The sequence below is a fragment of the Myxocyprinus asiaticus genome, chromosome 35, assembly GCF_019703515.2.
Source record: "Myxocyprinus asiaticus isolate MX2 ecotype Aquarium Trade chromosome 35, UBuf_Myxa_2, whole genome shotgun sequence".
NCBI lineage: Eukaryota > Metazoa > Chordata > Actinopteri > Cypriniformes > Catostomidae > Myxocyprinus > Myxocyprinus asiaticus.
In genome coordinates, this window is record NC_059378.1 from 18,634,640 (window position 1) to 18,654,718 (window position 20,079).

At 38.4% G+C, this 20,079-nt stretch overlaps 1 protein-coding gene across 3 annotated transcripts in view; it reads left to right on the forward strand.

Annotated features, from left to right (window-relative positions):
* Nucleotides 1-19,856, forward strand: part of LOC127426556 (interleukin-31 receptor subunit alpha-like) — a 34,607-nt gene extending 14,751 nt beyond the window's left edge. For 2 of the 3 annotated variants that reach the window (XM_051673437.1, XM_051673439.1), the window contains exons 6-15: nt 351-491; nt 1,580-1,656; nt 1,756-1,975; nt 2,469-2,606; nt 2,703-2,801; nt 8,842-8,985; nt 13,452-13,604; nt 13,772-13,856; nt 14,276-14,351; nt 15,667-19,856. In XM_051673437.1, coding sequence (XP_051529397.1) covers nt 351-491; nt 1,580-1,656; nt 1,756-1,975; nt 2,469-2,606; nt 2,703-2,801; nt 8,842-8,985; nt 13,452-13,604; nt 13,772-13,856; nt 14,276-14,351; nt 15,667-16,023 — 1,490 coding nt within the window. In that variant the 3' untranslated portion in view covers nt 16,024-19,856. The remainder of the gene's footprint in view (nt 1-350; nt 492-1,579; nt 1,657-1,755; nt 1,976-2,468; nt 2,607-2,702; nt 2,802-8,841; nt 8,986-13,451; nt 13,605-13,771; nt 13,857-14,275; nt 14,352-15,666) is intronic. The other variant, XM_051673438.1, reaches the window with a different exon arrangement.
* The last annotated feature ends 223 nt before the right edge of the window (nt 19,857-20,079 follow it).

Below are 20,079 nucleotides of genomic sequence, written 5' to 3' on the forward strand. Positions count from 1 at the left end.
GATTGTTTTGTTAATATGTCACTATGTAATGCAAGCTTTGTGTGCAAACTATACTGCATTAAATATAAAAATAAACAAAAACAATAGTCACAAAAATAAAACAATATATTTTTAAACTAATAATTTTTTTTTGGATGCCTAAAGACATAATTTTTCCTGATTAACAGTTTATATTGATTAATACAATTGCCTAAAGACAATATTAACATTATAAGTGGGCCTCAGGGATACAAATTAAATTATAAATGTATAATATGACCCCTTTAAATAATCTGAATATTAGAGGTTTGTGTGCTCAATGTCCATCCTTATTAAAACATAAAAACTGATTGAGTTGATTGTGTCTATAGATTTGTACACGCTACTGCTACAGAACCAGGTCGTTTATCAGATCCAACTAAGGCGGCAGGCCAGATTGCTGTTACATCCATGTAATGACTCAATACATGCTCTATGGAGTGATTGGAGCCCCATGGTGGATGTTCCCCTAGGTTTGATTTCATCTGTGTGACCCAGACAACAAACTATAATAAAACATTTGTTTAAAGGAATAGTTCACCCAAAAAAACATTTGTCAACATTTACTCACCCTCATGTCATCCCAGATGTGCTTGACTTTCTTTCTTCTGCTGAACACAAACAGAGATTTTTAGAAGAATATCTCAGCTCTGTAGGTCTATACAATGCAAGTGAATGGTGGCCAGAACTTTGTAGGTCCAAAAAGCATATAAAGGCAGCATATAAGTAATCCATACAACTCCAGTGGTTAAATCCAAATCTTCAAATATGATAGGTGTTGGTGAGAAACAGATCAATATTTAAGTCCTTTTTACTATAAATCTCCACTTTCACTTTCACTTCCACATTCTTCTTCTTTTGTTTTTGGTGTTTCCCATTCTTCATTCATATTGCCACCTACTGGGCACGGGGGGGAATTTAAAGGAAAAATTACTAGTTTTGGTCACCATTCACTTGCATCGTATGGACCTACAGAGCTGAATATTCTTCTAAAAATCTTTGTTTGTGTCCAGCAGAAGAAAGAAAGTCATACACATCTGGGAGTTAATGATGTGGGTAAACTATCCATTTAAATGAAAAGTTCACCCAAAAATGAAAGTTCTGTCATAATTTACTCACCCTCATGTGTTTAGAACCTTCATGACTTTCTTTCTAACGTAGAGCACAAATGGAGTTTTTTTTTTTATTTTTTTATAATAGCGGAATGTCCAAATGAATGGTGACCACAGCTGTCAAGCTAAATTTTCAGTAAAAGATATGGCTATCATATGGTTTCAGCTATCATATGGCTTCAGAAGACCTGGAAAATAGTGCACAAGTTTTAAGGACTGCTTTTTATGACTATTATTGTGCTTCTTGTCCTTTTTGGAGCTTCACAGCCCCTGGTCACAATCTACTTTCGTTGAATGGATTAAACAAACTCAGTCATTCTACCTAACATCTCATTTCGTGTTCCATAAAAGAAAGTCAGATGGCTTTGGAATGACAAAAGGTGAGTAAATGACAGAATTTTCATTTTTGGGTGAACTATCTCTTTAACAAATTTAACATCTTTCTGCAGAAATTAGCCTCAAACCAGTAATACGCTGGGTAGAAAAACAGAGAAATGGAAGCAGGGATGTTAATCTCACATGGGATGTAAGTATCAGATCCCCAGAGGAATTCAGAAATATTTGCTATTGGATGGTGCATGATTAGCAGGGAATTTGTATGATGCTCGCATGTAATTTCCTTTAGGCCCCACCTGCTGAAGAGTCTGTTGGGGGGGTGATGTACAAACTGAATCTCTCTGTCTGGCCTTGTGAAAAACCCAAGACATTTAAAACCATAATTGTGAATCGAACCTTTCAAACATCAATAACAATGTCTGAGGCCAGAGTGTCCATCATCGCAATTAACAAAGTTGGAAATTCACCACTTCACCAGATCATCATTCCTGCTGTGAAACATTTGAACTGTAGGTGTATTTATATACAAAGGGTCTTTGTGTGTTAGCATGTGCATGGTAGTGTGTAAACGTGTTTCTACTGTATATGTGCATGAATTTTTGCATGTGTGTGTATGTGCACTTAAGGCATAAATGAACTTTGGCAAAGTGAATTTCAGGGAAAAGGGAGTTTTGCAAACGAGAATGGAACCAGGTGGTTGGAGGGGAGGGGTTGAAAAATAAGAAGACTTGGTGATGCCAGTCTAAAAGAACAGACCTTTCAGAGACAAAGGGTCAATTTTGATGTCTTTGGGCAGTTTTGCAAAAATAGCTTGCAATTTTAAAAATAATTAAAAGACATTCAGACGTATTGCCTCTCTTTTTTAAGACTTTTCCGATTTTTCGAATTACCCACATTCCTTATACAATTATACCATATATCTTATACAATAAGTGTAAATGAATAAAAAGAAAGGAAAACAGAATCAGACACAAGCTGATATAGATTTCTGACCATTTTCAGACTGCCCCAATCCTCCGAGAACAAACATAGCCAAGAGAACCTGTTTAGAATGGTACAAGCTGGAAGACGGTGAGACCCGACCAACGACTGTACAAAGCTCAAGCCATAAATTGTTCAAGGACATTGAAAATAGTACAGGTATTGTGAGTCTTTCATCCCATGCAGAGCATATTGCTCATAAATCATACAGTATGCGCTGTGTATGCTAACTTTTGTGTCTAATTGTAATTAAAGAGGTGGAGAAGTTTGTACGTCATTATTACTTCCTTCACACGATGACCAAGAAACATCATCAAACTCATGCCATGTGTCCTTTTTACTCAGAAGAGGGAGGTACAGTACATTGAGGCTATTTAAGTGACTGGAACATTTAAGGAATAGTTCACCCAAAAATGAAAAATCTGGCATTATTTACTCTCCCTTATTCATGTTGTTCTAAAGCTGTATGAATTTCTTTCTTGCATGGAACTCAAAAGGAGAAATTTTACAGACGTTGTCATTCTTTTCCATGCAATTATAATACATTGGGATCTGATGCTTTCAAGCTTCAAAAGGGATGCAAAATCATTATAAAAGTATTTTTAAAATGGTCTATACAACTTTTATCACTGAAAAAATCAAAAGATACTCAAGGCACCTTTTGGGGTTCCTCAAATGTTACACGAGCAGAACCCTCTGGAGATCCTCCAGAGACCCTCAAATATTCTCTTTATGTGCTTAAAGAGATAGTTCACCCAACATTTAAAATTCTCTCATCATTTACTATTGCCATCCAAGAAGTGAATAACTTTCTGTAGGTCCTCACAGTGCAAGTGATGGAACCCTCTGGAGATCATCCAGACACCCTCAAATATTCTCTTTATGTGCTTAAAGAGATAGTTCACCCAAAAATTTTAATTGTCTCATCATTTACTATTGCCATCCCAGAATTGTATAACTTTCTTTCATCTGCGGAACACAAACAATCATTTTTAGAAGAATATTTCAGCTCTGTAGGTCCTCATAGTGCAAGTGATGGGTACCAAATTTTGAAGCTCCAAAAGGACATAAAGACAGCATAAAAGTAATCCATATGACGCCAGTGGTTAAATCTGTATCTTCAGAAGCGATATGGTAGGTGTGGGTGAGAAACAGATTAATATTTAAATCCTTCTTTACGATCAATCTCCACTATCACTTTCACTTTCTTTTGTTTTTGTTGATTTGCATTCGCAACCTACTGGGCAGTGAGGAGAATTTATGGTAAAAACAGACTTAAATATGGATCAGTTTCTCACGCACACTTATCATATTGCTTCTGAAGAAATAGATTTAACCACTGGAGTCTTATGGATTACTTTTATGCTGCCTTTATATGCATTTTGGAGCTTAAAAATTTTGGTATCCATTCCCTTGCATTTTAAGGACCTACAGAGTTGAAATATTCTTCTAAAAATCTTCATTTGTGTTCAGCAGAAGAAGGAAAGTCATACACATCTGGGATGGGCTCTGGGTGAGTAAACGACGAGAGAATTTTCATTCCCAACAGACTTCCTCATTTCTCTTCTCACGACTGATAAGCTCAGAGCTCAAACAATTACAGCCTGGTGACTTTTTTGTCAAAGCTACGGATTAGTTTGTCTTCCATGGGCTGTTGTTTGCTACCCTCTTGTATTGGAAATTCAAACTAACAACATTTTAGTGGTAAGAGCTGAGCGAAATTGGTGTTAAAGATTGGTAGCAGCCCTATCTTGAGCCCGGCTTGGTAGTGGGTGAGCTACCGCTCAAGTACGGACATTTGGCAGCCTTGCTTTGAGCCCAAATCGGCAACAAGCTGTCACAGTGTTGCATGACCATTACACTAGCCCTCCCTTGGGCCTCACAGCGCCTCAACTTGAGCCTCACTCGAGGAAGTTGTTTAGAATAGAAATAACCTGTCAGAAGTGGAAGACTTAATGACTAGTGCACAGTCTGCACCACCAACCGAGCCACAGTCAGCTACCGCATCTCCGGTCTTAGCGGCAGCTCACTGACATTTCAAGATACTACATAAAGCCACACAGCCCCTCTGTAGGGCACTATAAAGGTAGCTCTGGCAAAGCTGGGCCTAGATACACCACCCGCTCAAGCAGCAGGATCCAGTGCCTTTTTTAGGAGGGCAGCCGTGGCTAGCGACTTCTTCGTGCCAGTTTGTAAAGATTTGTGGCGGAGTTCTCAGCAGCCTTTAAGTCAGATGCACAGAAAACATGGGTGAGTCTGTCATTCCGCACCCTGTCAAATATGGAGGAGGCTGAAGAAAACAACCTTGCTAACATTCCTGCGGTAGACCCTTGCATTGCAGCACTGGTAGTTTCTCCAGACAAGGCACTGTGTCCAAACCCAAGTTGCCCAAGTGCATAATGCAAACGCACAGATGACCTCATCGTTAAGGTTCACAACACAGCGACTCAAATGGGCAGGCTCTCTAATTCCCTGGCTCACCTGCTACTGGCTTTGCAAACCTCATTATCAGGCAGTGGAGAGGACAGGGCTCAAGATGACCTCCTGAGTACAACCTTGCAGACAGTGGGCTTCATAGCCCAGGATCTAGGCAGACTGGTAGGCACACTGGTATGTGGCCACTGTCAGGTCTGGCTTGCTCAGACACCTTTGCCAGATGCATGTAGGGCCACGATCTGGGCCTTGTCTCATGTCCCAGGCCATTTTTTTGGACCAGCAGTGAAAGATGCCCTGGACCGTCATGCTTCCCTGGCTGAAACACACCAACAGGAGAGCGAGTGGAGAACCTTTCAATTTCGAACCTCAGTGCCCACTGCCAACCACCCAGGCCTCTCTTGGTTTCCCTGTCCTAGAGAAGCCAGACAATTTCAAAACTCTATCCCCACAGTTACTAACCATGAGTGTCGGACACTGCCACCACTTCAGCCCCCCCAAAGATGTCTATTACGACACCCACCGCAACCTCCGGCTTTCGACATTGGGGTGAGGAAGGCCAGGTGCTGACTCGCCCCGGCCGGTGATAAGATTTTTAACAGCCCAACATCTGGCCTACTGGCAAACCTGCATCAAGGACCTTTGGGTCATACGCATAATGACAGAAGGGTACAGGCTGCAATTCCATCACCGGCCACCCCTCAGCTCTCAGCCCAGGGTCACCATTGTTCAGAACCTGGTTCGAGCCTTGCTACTTTCTCATGTGATTGATTCCCTTCTGAAGAAGGGAGCAATAGAGAGTGTGAACCACCATGTTCCAGAAAAAGGGTTTTATATCCAAAGAAAGGAGGAGGCCAGCGGCCAATTCTTGACCTCCACCAGCTAAATAAAAATTTAATGGTTCTTCCTTTCCACATGTCGTGTACTGTGGATGCTCTGCAAAGCATCTGCTGAGGGGACTGGATCACCTCAGTGGACCTAAAGGATGCTTACTTTCAAATCCCAATAGCAAGCGAGCACAGGAGGTTCCTTCACTTTACCTTGAGGTGCTGCATATACCAGTTCAAGGTCCTTACATTTGGCCTGTCTCTGACCCCAAGAATATTCACCAGATGCATTCAAGCAGCCCTAACACTCCTGATGCTCCAGGGATTGAGAATTTTGCCATACCTAGACAATTGGCTAGTGTGCACCCCCTCAAGGGAAAAGGCCATCAACATCACACGCATATTTTTAGCACACAAATAAACACTGGGCCTCAGAGTGAACATTAAGAAAAGCAGGCTGACACCCTCACAAAGATCTCAGTTCATAGGGATGATATTAGACTCTCAGTCTATGATGGCTTTGTTGCCACCGGATCATGCTCAGACAATCCTTGCACTAATCAGGCAACTGAGACTGGGTTCACGAGTGCCATACCTAACCTTACTGAGTCTGCAGAGACTGATTACAGCCGCAGCACAGGTGGTTGTGTTAGGGAAGCTTCATGTCAGACCCCTGCAGATGTGGCTAACAGCCCTGCATTTAGATCCTGTACTTCACAGTCATACTTTAGTGCATATCTCTCTGAAGTGCTTGGTTACTCTTCGGAAATGGCAATCGAGGAACTTCCTCCTATCCAGAGTGACCATGGGACAGCTTCCATCATGCAGGGAGGTAATAACAACGGATGCCTCCAAGACCGGCAGGGGCGCAGTCTGGCACCACAGGGGAGTACAGGACAGGTGGTCAACATGCACTACAGGAACATATACATCTGCTCGAAATGCGTGCAGTGTGGTTGGCATTAGAACATTTCCTTCCTGTCCTACAGGGTTGTCATGTACTTGTATGTACAGACAACCTGTGCACTGTTTTCCATGTACATCACTATGGGGGCACCAGGTCAAGAGCGCTACTTGCTCTCACTTACTTGAGCTCTGGACATGGGCTCATCCCAAGTTTCTCTCTCTAAGGGCAATGCACCTGGCAGGTGTGCAAAACTGCACAGCAGATACCATGTCCCGCAATGTGCTGAACTCTGGCCACTGGAGAATGCATCCAGAGGTAGGAAGGGGCATGTGGGGAACATTCGGCGAGGCACAGGTGGATCTGTTTGCCTCTGCATACACAACTCCCTTCCATCTATGGTTCTCGGAGCGGGACCAAGACAGTCCATTAGGTCAGGACGTCTTCACACACACTTGGCCAGACCTATTGCTGTACGCCTTCCAACCAATCCCTCTCATCCATGCACCACTGGAGAGAATCCAGAAAGAGTAGCACAGTGTTCTCCTGGTGGCTCTGCGATGGCCATCACTGACATGGTTTCCCCTTCTGGTGTCACTTATACTGGGGATCCCACTGGAGATTCATCCACAGAAGGACCTTCTATCACAACTGATAGGGAAGATATGGCACCCTCGGCCAGAGTTTCTCCAGCTGTGGCTGTGCACCACATAAGTCAGACACACTATCTTAAATGCAAGAGCCCCTTCCACCCAGACAATGTATGATAGCTGGTGGAAGATATTTCAGGCCTGCTGTAGGGACCACCAGTTGGAACCACTGTCCTGTTCAATTGAGTCAGTGCTCACATTCCTTCAGTCACTGTTTGAAGCAGGGAGTTTGGCATCCACTCTTAAGGTCTATGTGGCTGCACTCTCCAGTCATCGAGACATCATTGATGGCTCTTCACTGGGTTCACATCATCTACTAGTTGCTTTTCTCAAAGGAGCAAAGAGGCTACGACCATCCCGGCTGGTTAGACCACCACCATGGGATCTAACCACAGTTTTGGAATTTCTCTGTGGGATCCCTTTCGAATGCCTTGAATAAGCTCCCATTAAGCGGCTCTCATAAAAATGCCCTTTCTTCTTGCAGTGTCAAAGACCAAGTGTATCAGTTAATTACATGTGCTTTCAGTCAGTCGTTCATGTCTCCTCTGGGGTGTGGCGGACATGAGTGTTAAATTGAGACTTAATCCAACATTCTTGCCCAAGGTCCTCACACCGGGGTTCATAAATACACTTAAAAAAAAAAAAAAACACTGTCAATCCACAGCATCTCTACTGGGTTAAGGTCTGGACTCTGACTGGGCCACTCCAAAAGTTGGATTTTCTTTTTTTTGGAGCCATTCTGTAGTGGATTTACTTCAGTGTTTAGGGTTATTGTCCTGCTGCATCATCAAACTTCTACTGAGCTGCAGCTGGTGCACAGCCACCCTAACATTATCGTGTAGGATATCTTGATAAACTTGGGAATTAATTTTTCCCATGATGATGGGAAAATTTTATTAAATTAAATTGTTTCCATTTATAGAAAATGTGTCTAACTGTGGACAGATGAATATCTAAGCTCTTCAAGATAACTTTGTAACCCTTTCATGCTATATGCAAAGCAACAATTCTTGATTGTAGGTTTTCTGAAATCTCTCTCTCTTTTTTTTTTTTGTGAGGCATGGTCCACATCAGCAGATGCTTCTTGTGAGTAGTAAACTCAATATGTTTGAGTGTCAAAGTAGCTCTAACCCACACCTCTAATCTCATTTCATTAACTGAATGCCAGGTTTGCTAACTCCTGACTCTAATTAGATTTTTTTGTCATCTTTAGCATAGGGATTCATTTACTTTTTCCACAGCACTGTTAATATTTAATGGAATACGTTCAATAAAGACATGAAAGATTATAATAGTTTGTGTGTTGTTAGTTTAAGCACATTGTGCTTTGTCTATACTTGTGACTTTAATGAAGATGAGATCACATTTTATGAGCAATTAATGCAGAAAAACAGCTAATTCCAAAGGGTTCACATACTTTTTCTTGCCACTGTATATTTTTATTTTTACAGTGCATATTCTGGAACTAGAATTGAAGTCATGAATAAAGAATTTCCATTTCTGGGTAAACTATTCCGCAATAGAGATATAATCCAAAATAATCTCTAAATGCACAGTTGGAATTTATGCATTTATTTCAGTACCCACTAAAGGTCCGGAAAAAGTGAGTTTTTCCGATGTCACACACAAGTCAGCTGTGGTGCGTTGGCTTTCCATTCCTGTGGTGGCGCAGCGAGGATTTCTACAACAATATGTAATTTGGATATCTGAACAGGGAAACACAAGTAAGGAAAAAGTTTATAATATTATTGATTAATGGTATTGACTACTTGCTATGAGAACTTTTAGTTACAACTACAGTATAGATTTAAAGAAATAATTTTTACATTTTCTAAATATTTTTGCATTTTCACAGTGGTGCTTCCCTGTGCAAAACTCACTGCAAGGGTGTTTTTGGTGGCTGTCTGTGCATTGCTATGCAGCTGCAAAGGTGTTCTAAGTGGTTTTTAGTAAATAGCTGTATGCTTGCTAAGTTGTTATGAGTGGTTGGTAGGTGGTTACTTCCTGGCCAATGTTAAATAAGCTCACTCCCAAGTATGGCCAGCATGATCACATGTGAAATCGACATGTTGCTTCGAAAGTTTATGTACCCTGAAATCAACCATATTTAACTGAATAGCTGTCAAGTGCTATCCCCCATCCAACATGTTTAGCATCAAATGAAGTGTAATTACATTTCCCTCTAGCTCTACTGGGCAACCACTGAGACATGGGGTCTGGTCCCGTGGAAACCAGGAGGTAATCAAATTCACATATATAATGGTGAGCGTGATTCAGAGGTTGCATTTTTGCTCTAAATTTAAATTTTTAATCCACTGACAATTAGGTTTAGGGTTATGGTTTGGGAGAACAGTTTCTTTTGGAATCGTTTGACATCATAATCCACTGCTGGAAAAAAAGAAAAAGAAAAAAAGGTTGGTGAATCTATTGGAGCTCATCTCAAAACTCAGAGATGTGCTCTACGTCCTCCCGTCCTTCTTTCTTTTAAGGCAGCTAAGCAAGACCGGCCTTCACGAAAACTTAAGTCCATTCTTTGTGTTCTTAGCATTGAAGGCCTGATATACTTACAGAGAAGTTCTTCTTCGTTGTTCATTCGGGGTAAAAAGAAGTTTGAAACAGCCAAGCAATGGTATACTGTTTGCGAACATTCAGACACCAACCACACCGCTGTGGGAGGCGTTTAGAAGTGCATTTAAATATGAAACTATTCAGTAAAACTTAAACTAATGTGACATTAAAATGTGTTATCAATGACTTTATGCCTCATTCTATGAGTAGAATTCACACTAGATCAGTAAAAGATGATTTTTTTAACCACTCATAATGATTTAAAGTAATATATATGCAGTGGAAAATGGCAAAAAAATTGTCGTTTACATTCTGAATTTATTACGCTAATGCGCTAACACGCTAGATTCGCCCATAATATCGCCGATTACACTCTGTAATTGCAGTTTATGATGACACTGATACTACTACATATATGAGTGTATAAAAGAGTGTTAATGGGAAGAATACAGACAAAAGAATGATGATAGGCATACCTTACTATGGGCTGATGTGTGAATGGCTTTCACTGCAGGAGGTACATGAATAAAGCAGCATATAAAACAAAAAAGTGAATGGGCACTTTAGAGTATTTGACTAGATTTGATTCGTTTTCTAGACTAATTAAACAAAATAAAAAATGCATGACATGTTCTTGGAAAATGTCTCTAAGCGAATGATCGTACAAATAAAGGTACATTTGCACCAGCTCGCTAATAACTGCACGCCGCTGTGTTCATGTTGACTGATATTAACTGACTGAATAAAGTGAATGGGAATTAGCTGTCAATCTCAAAGTAGGTGGAGCTCCAGGTGACGTGGACCAATTGCAGTAAGGTGTTTAGCAGCGGGTAAGAAATTTTGCTAAAAAGCAGGGACTAAAACGACCAAAAACGAATGGAATTTTTAGCAGAACGTAACCGAAAACCGGAACAAAGTGATTTTCAATTGTTCCAGAGTGAAAGCGTTATTTTTAAATGCTGTAAACCAGTAATAAACGGTACATTTTTTTCTGATAATTTTTTCATGAAACTAAAGGCCAAAGTGTTTATCACAGTATATTTTTTGGAACTACATCACTGCATGTTGCCTGAAAAAATGAAACGTGCTTTGATCCTGATGGAAACTGCTGTATCACACATTTCTTTGCCTAATTGCTATTGTGGATGTTGCATTCTCTGAATGAAGACCTTTTTAACAACTGTGTATAATTACTACTGTACATATACATACACGGCTAATCCAGAAACAAGGAAAACATTATTAGAGGTAAAAAAGTACATTTCTCAGTTGTTTCCAAGTCTTCACTGAATTATTGTTAGATATGATGCATTAACTCAGATTTGATGCTGCCGGGTTTTGACTCAGAAGCAGATCTGTAAATAAAATTATACTTAACTGTTAATTAACTGCATGCTATTATTTCTATACCGATAAATCCACCACACAGGGGAAAAAACGTATTGCATATTTTCGCATATTTTGGTGAGGCAAGTTGCTTATTTTGGGCTTGTTTTTCCAGACCATGTTGCTTGTTTCTCTTGTGAGATCTAGCAACACTGCAATTGGTATTTCACCCACCCCTTAGCACAGAGTACTGTCATTTTATTTTGTTCTAAACGGTAACCTTTTGGAAAGGATGATTCTGAACCGGAACGAAAAAATACAGTTTTTTCTCAGAACAAACCGAAATGAAAGACATTTCATTTTTAGTCCCTGCTAAAAGGTTCGCCCAGACAAGCTGTTATGAACCACCGAAACGAATGCAAAAACACCTTCTTTTTGGCCAGATTTTGTTCTAAATAACACCACACCTGTTTGTTCTTAGATGGGGCTTTAAGAAACAGCCTAGAGTTCACATGTGCCCATACATTAAACAACACCTCCAACCGTAGGGGCCTGGGTAGCTCAGCGAATATTGACGCTGACTACCACCCCTGGAGTCGCGAGTTCGAATCCAGGGTGTGCTGAGTGACTCCAGCCAGGTCTCCTAAGCAACCAAATTGGCCCGGTTGCTAGGGATGGTAGAGTCACATGGGGTAATCTCCTCACGGTCACGATTAGTGGTTCTCACTCAGTGCATGGTAAGTTGTGTGTGGATCACAGAGAATAGCATGAGACTGCACATGCTGTGAGTCTCCACGGTGTCATGCACAGCAAGCCACGTGATAAGATGCATGGATTGACTATCTCAGAAGTGGAGGCAACTGAGACTTGTCCTCCACCACCCAGATTGAAGTGAGTAACCACGCCACCACGAGGACCTACTAAGTAGTGGGAATTTGGCATGCCAAATTGGGGAGAAAAAGGGGAGAAAAAAAACAAAAAACACTTCCAACTTCGGCCACTGGGGGAAGTGATTTGAATTTTGTTAAGCACAGACCAATTTCAGTAGCGAAACGTTCGACTTACTGTTGCAAAATTCACAGTGTGATCAGGCTGGAAATGGCTTGTGAATGTAAATGTATGTTTTTTTTTAAAACCCATTTTATCATCCACCAGGCGAAAATTACGAAAATATATGATATGATAATACTTTATATATATAAAAATATATAAAAATAAAATAAAATAAATAAATAATCAAACAAACACCATCATCATACTGCAGAAATAATTATAATAGAATTAAAAAATGTAACTTGCAGAAATGTAATGTAAGCAAGGCGGATAGTGTTTATTTATGTAAAAAATCACAGTGCTTGTAAATCACATCATATACACACACACGCCCCCCCCACACACAATGTCATTCCATATACTGTATATCCAACAACCTTACTGCTCATAATAGTGCTAATCAATACATACAACCCTATATATACATACATATATATATATATATATATATATATATATATACATATATATATATATATATATAAATACATATATATAGACAATACACACACACACACACACACACACACACACACATATATATATATATATATATATATATATATGTTGATAATTTCATGACAATTTACACAGTATATACACAATTAAAACAGTGTGCTTAATATGTTCAGTTCAGTGTACTGTTGTACATTCTAATTGCTGCAGATATAAAAAACCTAAAGTAGTGTTCTTTCTTGCATCGAGGAAGGAATCAGTCTCCTAATAAATGTGCTCTTTTGTGCATCAACAATACTGTGTAATGGGTGAGAGGTCGCAAAAATGTATCACTTAGTAAATGAATAGGATAGCTCTCCTCAATAAGCTGCACAATTTAGGTATTAAAATGTTAAGGGACAACTTACAAAGCAAAGTTTCTTACTTAGGGTAAGGACTTGAATTTTGAACCCTCCCCCCAAACCTTATTATGAGCATTATCATGCATGTCCTCCAGTACCACTAACTACTGATATACCACATTATTTGCGACATTTTCTTTTATGCCTTTGTAGGTTTTCATAAATAAAGTTGATCTTAGACTGCCTGGCAAAGCCAACTGATTTAGAACTGGAGAAACATGTAATAAGCCCACCTGTAACTGAAACAGCTCTACCAGACACATTTTCTTTTGGCTAAGTTTAATATTAAATGTGCCATCACTGTATTGATATCAACACAAAACTTGCATGCATCAACTTAAAATATGTAGCCACTAACATCATGCTCTCTGTTTCTCTTGCTTCAGCACACCATCAAGTGCTGGCAAATGAAACAAGCTTCTTGATCAAGAACCTCCTACCGGGGACCTCTTACACCGTTTCCATTGCCGGAAGAACAAAAGCTGGTGCAGGACCGAACTCTACTGTGAACTTTGAAACACAAAGTTCAAAAGGCATGGGTACTGTTACACATCTCTTCTATCATTCAACATGCAGTCATTTCAATATGTGTATGCTCAGAAATTATTATGTGAGACTGAAAAGTTGTCTACTTTATGTCATGTAAACACAATGAGGTTGGAGAATGAAACTGCCAACAGCAAATGTGTTCTGCCCTTTCATTCAGCTTTATCATGGCAGGACCAGACCATCCTGAGTGTCTGTGTGGTTGCACTCTTGTGTACAATAATCTGCTCTATAGCTGCCAGAAGGTGAGATTTCCAAAACTTTGATGAACTGATAGAAGGCCATATGATTAGCCTACAGAAATGCCATATTGTACATTCTTTTAGCTTGATTTGTATGGTCTTCTAATGCCAAGGTCATAGGTTCAATTCCCAAGAAACACACATACTGATAAAAATATATACCTTATGATAAGTTTCTGCCATATCAGTATGTAAATATCCAAAGTGAATGAACAATAAGGTTTTATAATGAAATGTTTATTAAAACTTTGATAATTTGTTTTTCATTAAATTTTTAGTAAAAAAAAAAAAATACAAATATCACATGTAAACATATGTAAAAAAAAAAAAAATTCAGTCAAATGTGTCCAAACTTTTGACTGGTAGTTTAAATATCATGTATTTATCTGTTAAATGTATTTATTTAAGTGTCTACCTCCCAGATTTAGGAGTAAGTTGTTACCTGTGGTACCCAGCCCAGTGATTCCTGCAACAGAATTCAGCTCTCCTCATGATCAGGTTAGCAACACAAACTGCTGAAGAATCTTTCAGATGAAACAACCTCAATATATTTTAAAAATATAATTGGTTGTGTTGTGCATTAAAAAGATTGTGACCCAAATTCCAAATTCCCTCAACACTGTAAGCAGAAAAAAAAAATGTGGTAAGGCCAAAATAACGACCACAAGACATCACATCAGCATATTTGCAGTGATGTCATGTACCACAAAGGGACTCTAGCAGCTATCAGACAGTAAAGATTGAAGGAAAGCTAGTTTCAAAACCCTCTGACAGAATTCATCTAATTTACATACATATAGACTAGAGAAATAATGGAGCGTCTCTACTAATGAAACTATTTATTATTAAAATGCATCAAAATAATGTTTGTAATATTTTGTTATTAAATGAATTTGCTGAACTGCCCTCTCTATGACTCTAACTTTAAAGGCCCAAACATACTCCACGTAAGTATGTGAATTGTGAACGCAGACTCATCTTGCTACGCAAGCTCAATTTCTGGGTTCGATTAAGATTTTTTTAATTTTAAAGGTGCACTCAGTAAATTTTTTCCTTAATTTAAAAAGTTTTTCTAAAGAAATGAATAGACATTTAAAAACATATGTATAAAATCATGACCACTCATGTGAGATGAAGAGTTCAGTCATATCAGTAACCTTATAAAAGCTATTTTATTCTACATGGAGCAGAGGCGCCTCATGGGGGCAGCCATTTTAGAATCACATGACCAGCCGAATACTACTTACTTAATCCCAGTAACTGCCCTGTTATTGGACTCTTTCATTAATGGGCTAAATGAATCCTGGTTTACTGTGCATAGTGAATTTCTACAATGGCACTGGTAACTGTTGTAGATATTGTGTTTGAATGATGCAGCATCCAGGCAACTAGCTGTCAGTGTAAGACTTACTTTGACATACTTCAGAAAATTACTGAGTGCACCTTTAAAAACATCTGTTTGGGAGAAAATGTAACTTGCTTTTAACCACTCAATGGACATTCACCTTGAAACGTATGTGTAAGGAGCCACATAATATTATTTTGCAAAAATGTTGCCATAGTCACATAACTTTCATTAGATAAGGCTCCTTTGCTTCTTATCAGATGAAAAAAAAACTCTTTGAAGATTCTTAAGAAATTGTTAATTTAAACAACATACCAGTTTGGAATGTCATGGGGGTGGATCATTTTGATTTTTGGGTAAACTATTAATTTAAGGAAGAATATTTTGTTTAAAGAAGAACAGAAAAGTTGAAGTGTTGGATGGGGGTGTGCTGTAGGTAACTTTTTTTTTTTTTTTCTGAATCTGCAGGACTTGAGCAATGTCACAGAAGAGGTGCATGACGTCATTCTCCTGCAGGTTCAAGATCTGATCAAACCCAGACAGAAAATGCCCACTGAACAGAGCACTTTACTGCAAGAATTTGGGCTTGTTGTCTTTGAGGAAGAGGAAGAGGAAGATGAGGAGGAAGGAGTTAGTGATCTAGGCTCCATCAAATCCTGTTGCTATCCGAATCCTAGTTACAGAGGACAGATGCTACAGCTGCCAGAGCCTATCCACATAACAGATAACACTTATAAGTACAATGACACTGAGTCCACTTACAGAACTGGCCTTTTCTTTGAAACAAGAGTCCTGGAGTGTGACCAAACATCACCAAAGTCATGACAGGGCCTGCCAGCCCATCTTGTTCATGACAAGTTCTGACAAATAAACAACCATAAGCAAACCTCATCTATCTGCTACACATATTTTGTTTACAACCAGATGCAGTCTGAAATGGTGTGAGTAGCATTTAAATTTCTTTTCTTTTTGTTCTCAAAGTGCACCTGAGACATAATACTGGAAATAACCCAGTTCTGAGAACAGTGTAAGCTTCTCGGCAGTTACTGAAGTTGCAAGTGCCTCCACACACTTTGTTGTGGTCAAAGTGACGTATTCTGAATTTTCATTCTGTCTAGATGAAGCATACTACTTTTAGGTGTTTCCATCACATAACAGGTTATTATTTTTGGTATGATACATAATGTAAGATAACATGTATTTAATATAAAACCTTCATAGCTGAACCATATAAAAATGTCCTTCGATTCACTAGGCTTCTCATGTTTAATGCATTTACCCTCTCGTTCACCAGTGGAAGAAAAAGCTCTGAACCAAAAACTGCTCAGTCGGTTTTTGAACTCAGAGTCAGAATGACCACAATCACCATCACACTAATTGTAAGGTTTAAAACAAAGTCCAGTAACACAATTGTGTGTTTTTGTGTGCTGGTTTCAAACACCTAGTTCAAATCTCTTCTACATTTTTGGAATAATGAATGTGGAATATGTGAATTTATCAGAAATTAAATTAGCATATGCTAAACTACTGTAGTTCATCATCCTTTTCTGCCTACACACAATCTAGCCTAAAGTGAAGCGGTGCGCCCTCTGTCTTTTACAAATGTACCTGCATTGTTCAAAATGAAGATCTCCTCATCCTCTATTATTCAGATTCAATCCTTTATTAAAAAAAATCATTAATAAAAATTATTATAATCTCACAAAAAAAGTATGTAGAGGTACAAGTGTAATATATATATATATATAATGAAAAAGGTAAAAAAGAGCATCACAAAACTATTACATTAGAGTTTATTGCCAGTGGTTTAGTAGTAGAGTGATAACCCGCAGTAACCCTAATTTCCACCAAAATAACATATTACAATTAAAGATGCACTTTTTGCTTGTGTCATCTTTGATTTGCAGTGACACCTAGTGGCGTGGATGCAGCATCATTCAAAATCAATAGTTTTCAATCACAGATGCCATTGTAGAAAATCATTATTCACAGTCAGCCATGATTCATTTAATCCAAGAGTGAAAGTGTCCAATAACAGGCTGGTTACTGAGATTAAAGGTGCTGTAAGCGATTTCAGCCATTCTGCTTCCATGAGAATGAGCTGTTGTATTAGCCACGCCCCCTCTTTCCAAAACCCCCCCACTCCAAAGATAAAAAAAAAAAAATAGCTTTATTGAGACCGACATTGTGCAGAAACGGTTGTTTAAATCAACAGCAGCAAAATAGCACCCTATAATAGGGAATAATAGAGTTCAAAACAGTGTTACTATGAATGCAAACTTTAATACAGTGAAAAAGACACTCTATTAGCTTAACATAAATATACATAAATAAAAATTTCCAACATTCTTTTGAATGTCCATGTACTAAAATAAAATATTTGATGCCATGAGTGTACCTTCATTTACTATTACTATTATTTTGAATGGCCATGGAAAATGAAGCAATGTGATAATTTTACCTGGTTGCAAAAAGTAGTCCATTAATTTACCCGATGAACTTTCTCCTTTTGCTGACACTTAATGCTTCGCAGAGCTAATGTGTGCTTCTAAATCACTTGCACCTTTATTAGCAACTGACACATAAGTGCCAGCTTTACATGTCATACATTCTGCTTCCCGCGGATCTCGACCTGGACGAAAGCATGGGAATTTTTTTGTGCAAATCTTCTGTAAATTTGCACTTTCGTTTGGGCATTGTTTCCAGTCAGCTGTCATTTGCTGCTACTGTCAAGCTGTTTGATGCCAAACACAACAGCGCTTCGTGCGTTCGCTGAGAGATTGACAGGCAGGAATTTGGCCAATAGTTGCTGCAAGCCTCTTATAATCGACCAATTGGTGTGTGAGAAGGAAAGACTTACAAAGAGGGGTTAAAGCAATTCAAATATGCGCACGCACACAATGAAGTATTAGACCATATGCACATCATAATGCAACTAAAGCCGAATCCCGGACATTTTCGCAAATTTAGAAATCCCGGCCGGATGCTTTTTTAAGGTCCGAAAAAGAGGACATGTCCGGGAAAAAAGAGGACGTATGGTCACCCTACTACAACTACAATACTATGAGAATGAGCAAAATGATTGACAGGTGAAAAGTGTCAATGTCCGCGATTCGCGACACATTTTTGTTTGCTGTTTACAGAGTCTACAGCTGTCACAAAGACCGGTGAGATATCTCAAAACTTATTTCATTAATATCTTTAAGGGAGTAGGAACATTTTTTGCATACCCTTCCATGAAAAAAAATATAGCTTACAGCACCTTTAACAAAGTAGTATTTCACTGGTGATGTGATCTCAACATGGCTGCCCCCATGTGCGGACCCTCTCCATGTAGAATAAAACAGCTTTTATAAGGTTACTGATATGGCTGAATTCTTTATTTTTTATGTGAGTGCTCATGATTTTATATCTGTTTAAAAATTATAATTAATTTCTTAAAGAGTAAAACTTGTTTAATGAGGAAAAAATTACTGAGTGCACCTTTAAACTGTAGATTTTCATAGGGAACTTGACATTAGCCACCATGGTCTGCAAGAAAAGAGATACAATATTCATATATTATACTAAATGTTTTTAAAAAAATTGAAAAACATTTACAGCATTTTCAACATTTTTTGTTTTAATTACTTTTTAAAAATGTCATGTGTTGTATCCATCATGTAAAAGGTATTAAAATACTTTCCTTGCAGGCTTGCACCCTGAATACACAAGTATGTACACAATCATTCATTTCAAAAAGTTTTCAAACACATTTTTTCAAGGTGAAAAATATTTTTTACATGTATCATTCATTTTTAAGTCAAGAATATCAATAGGGTTTCTCAGGGTTATACCAAATGACCTGAACAAAACATTTGTTTATATTTAATGATATATGACAAAATAGTGTGTGTGTGTGTGTGTGTGTGTGTTTATACTACGTTGTGGGGACATTTAAGGATAGTAAAACCTGAGATCACCTACATTGTGGGGACCAGCCAGCGGTCCCCACGAGGGAAATGGCTTATTAAACATACTAAACGATGTTTTTTTGAAAATATAAAAATGCAAAAAGGTTTCTGTGAGAGTTAGGTTTAGGGTTAAGGGATAGAAATTATCGTTAGATCTGTATAAAATCCAAAAAATGTATGTAAGTCTTTGGAGAGTCCCCACAATTATATAAAAACATAGTGTGTGTGTGTGTTAGACAAACAGTGTTTAGTGTCTAAAGGGGTCTTCTCTGTTTTAAGTTTTTTTTTTCTGTCACGACAACAAAATGACTACCTACATGTTGGTTACACCACACAAAAGCGCGGGAAGGGAGTTGCTAGTCAGCAAGACTGGAAAACTGTATCAACAAGATTTAATATATTTAATCGCATGTATGCAGTATGTATAATAACATTTTCGCTTTCAGTATATCTGCCATTTATGTTAATAAAAATTGCGTCCTGTTTCTGAGAGATTTGTCATGCTTGTGGGCAGGGCTCTGCCGAACTGAAGAGAGCCCTTGTGTTGGATACTAGTGAACTTTTTATTCACCATTTTTTCCTTTTATTTGCAAAAAGTGATTGTTAACAATAAAAAAGTTATTTGACAGTAAATTACGCTTAAACTGTGTTATTGTATCAATGCTGTTGATTAATAATAAATATTGCAGTGAAATATTACAGATTATATATGAATAAAAACAAATTAATTAAACCTCAATCTTAAGTATTTTTTCTCCAGAAAAATATTGTGCTTTACCAGTGTGTAAGATCATCCTTTGAAATTATAATAATTAAAATAAAAAAATAATAATAAAATAAGAACAGAACCGGTTAGAGCTGTAGTGTTCTCGTGTTTCATCGCGATCATTGACACTTTGGCTATTGAAAATCTCATGAAGACATTTAT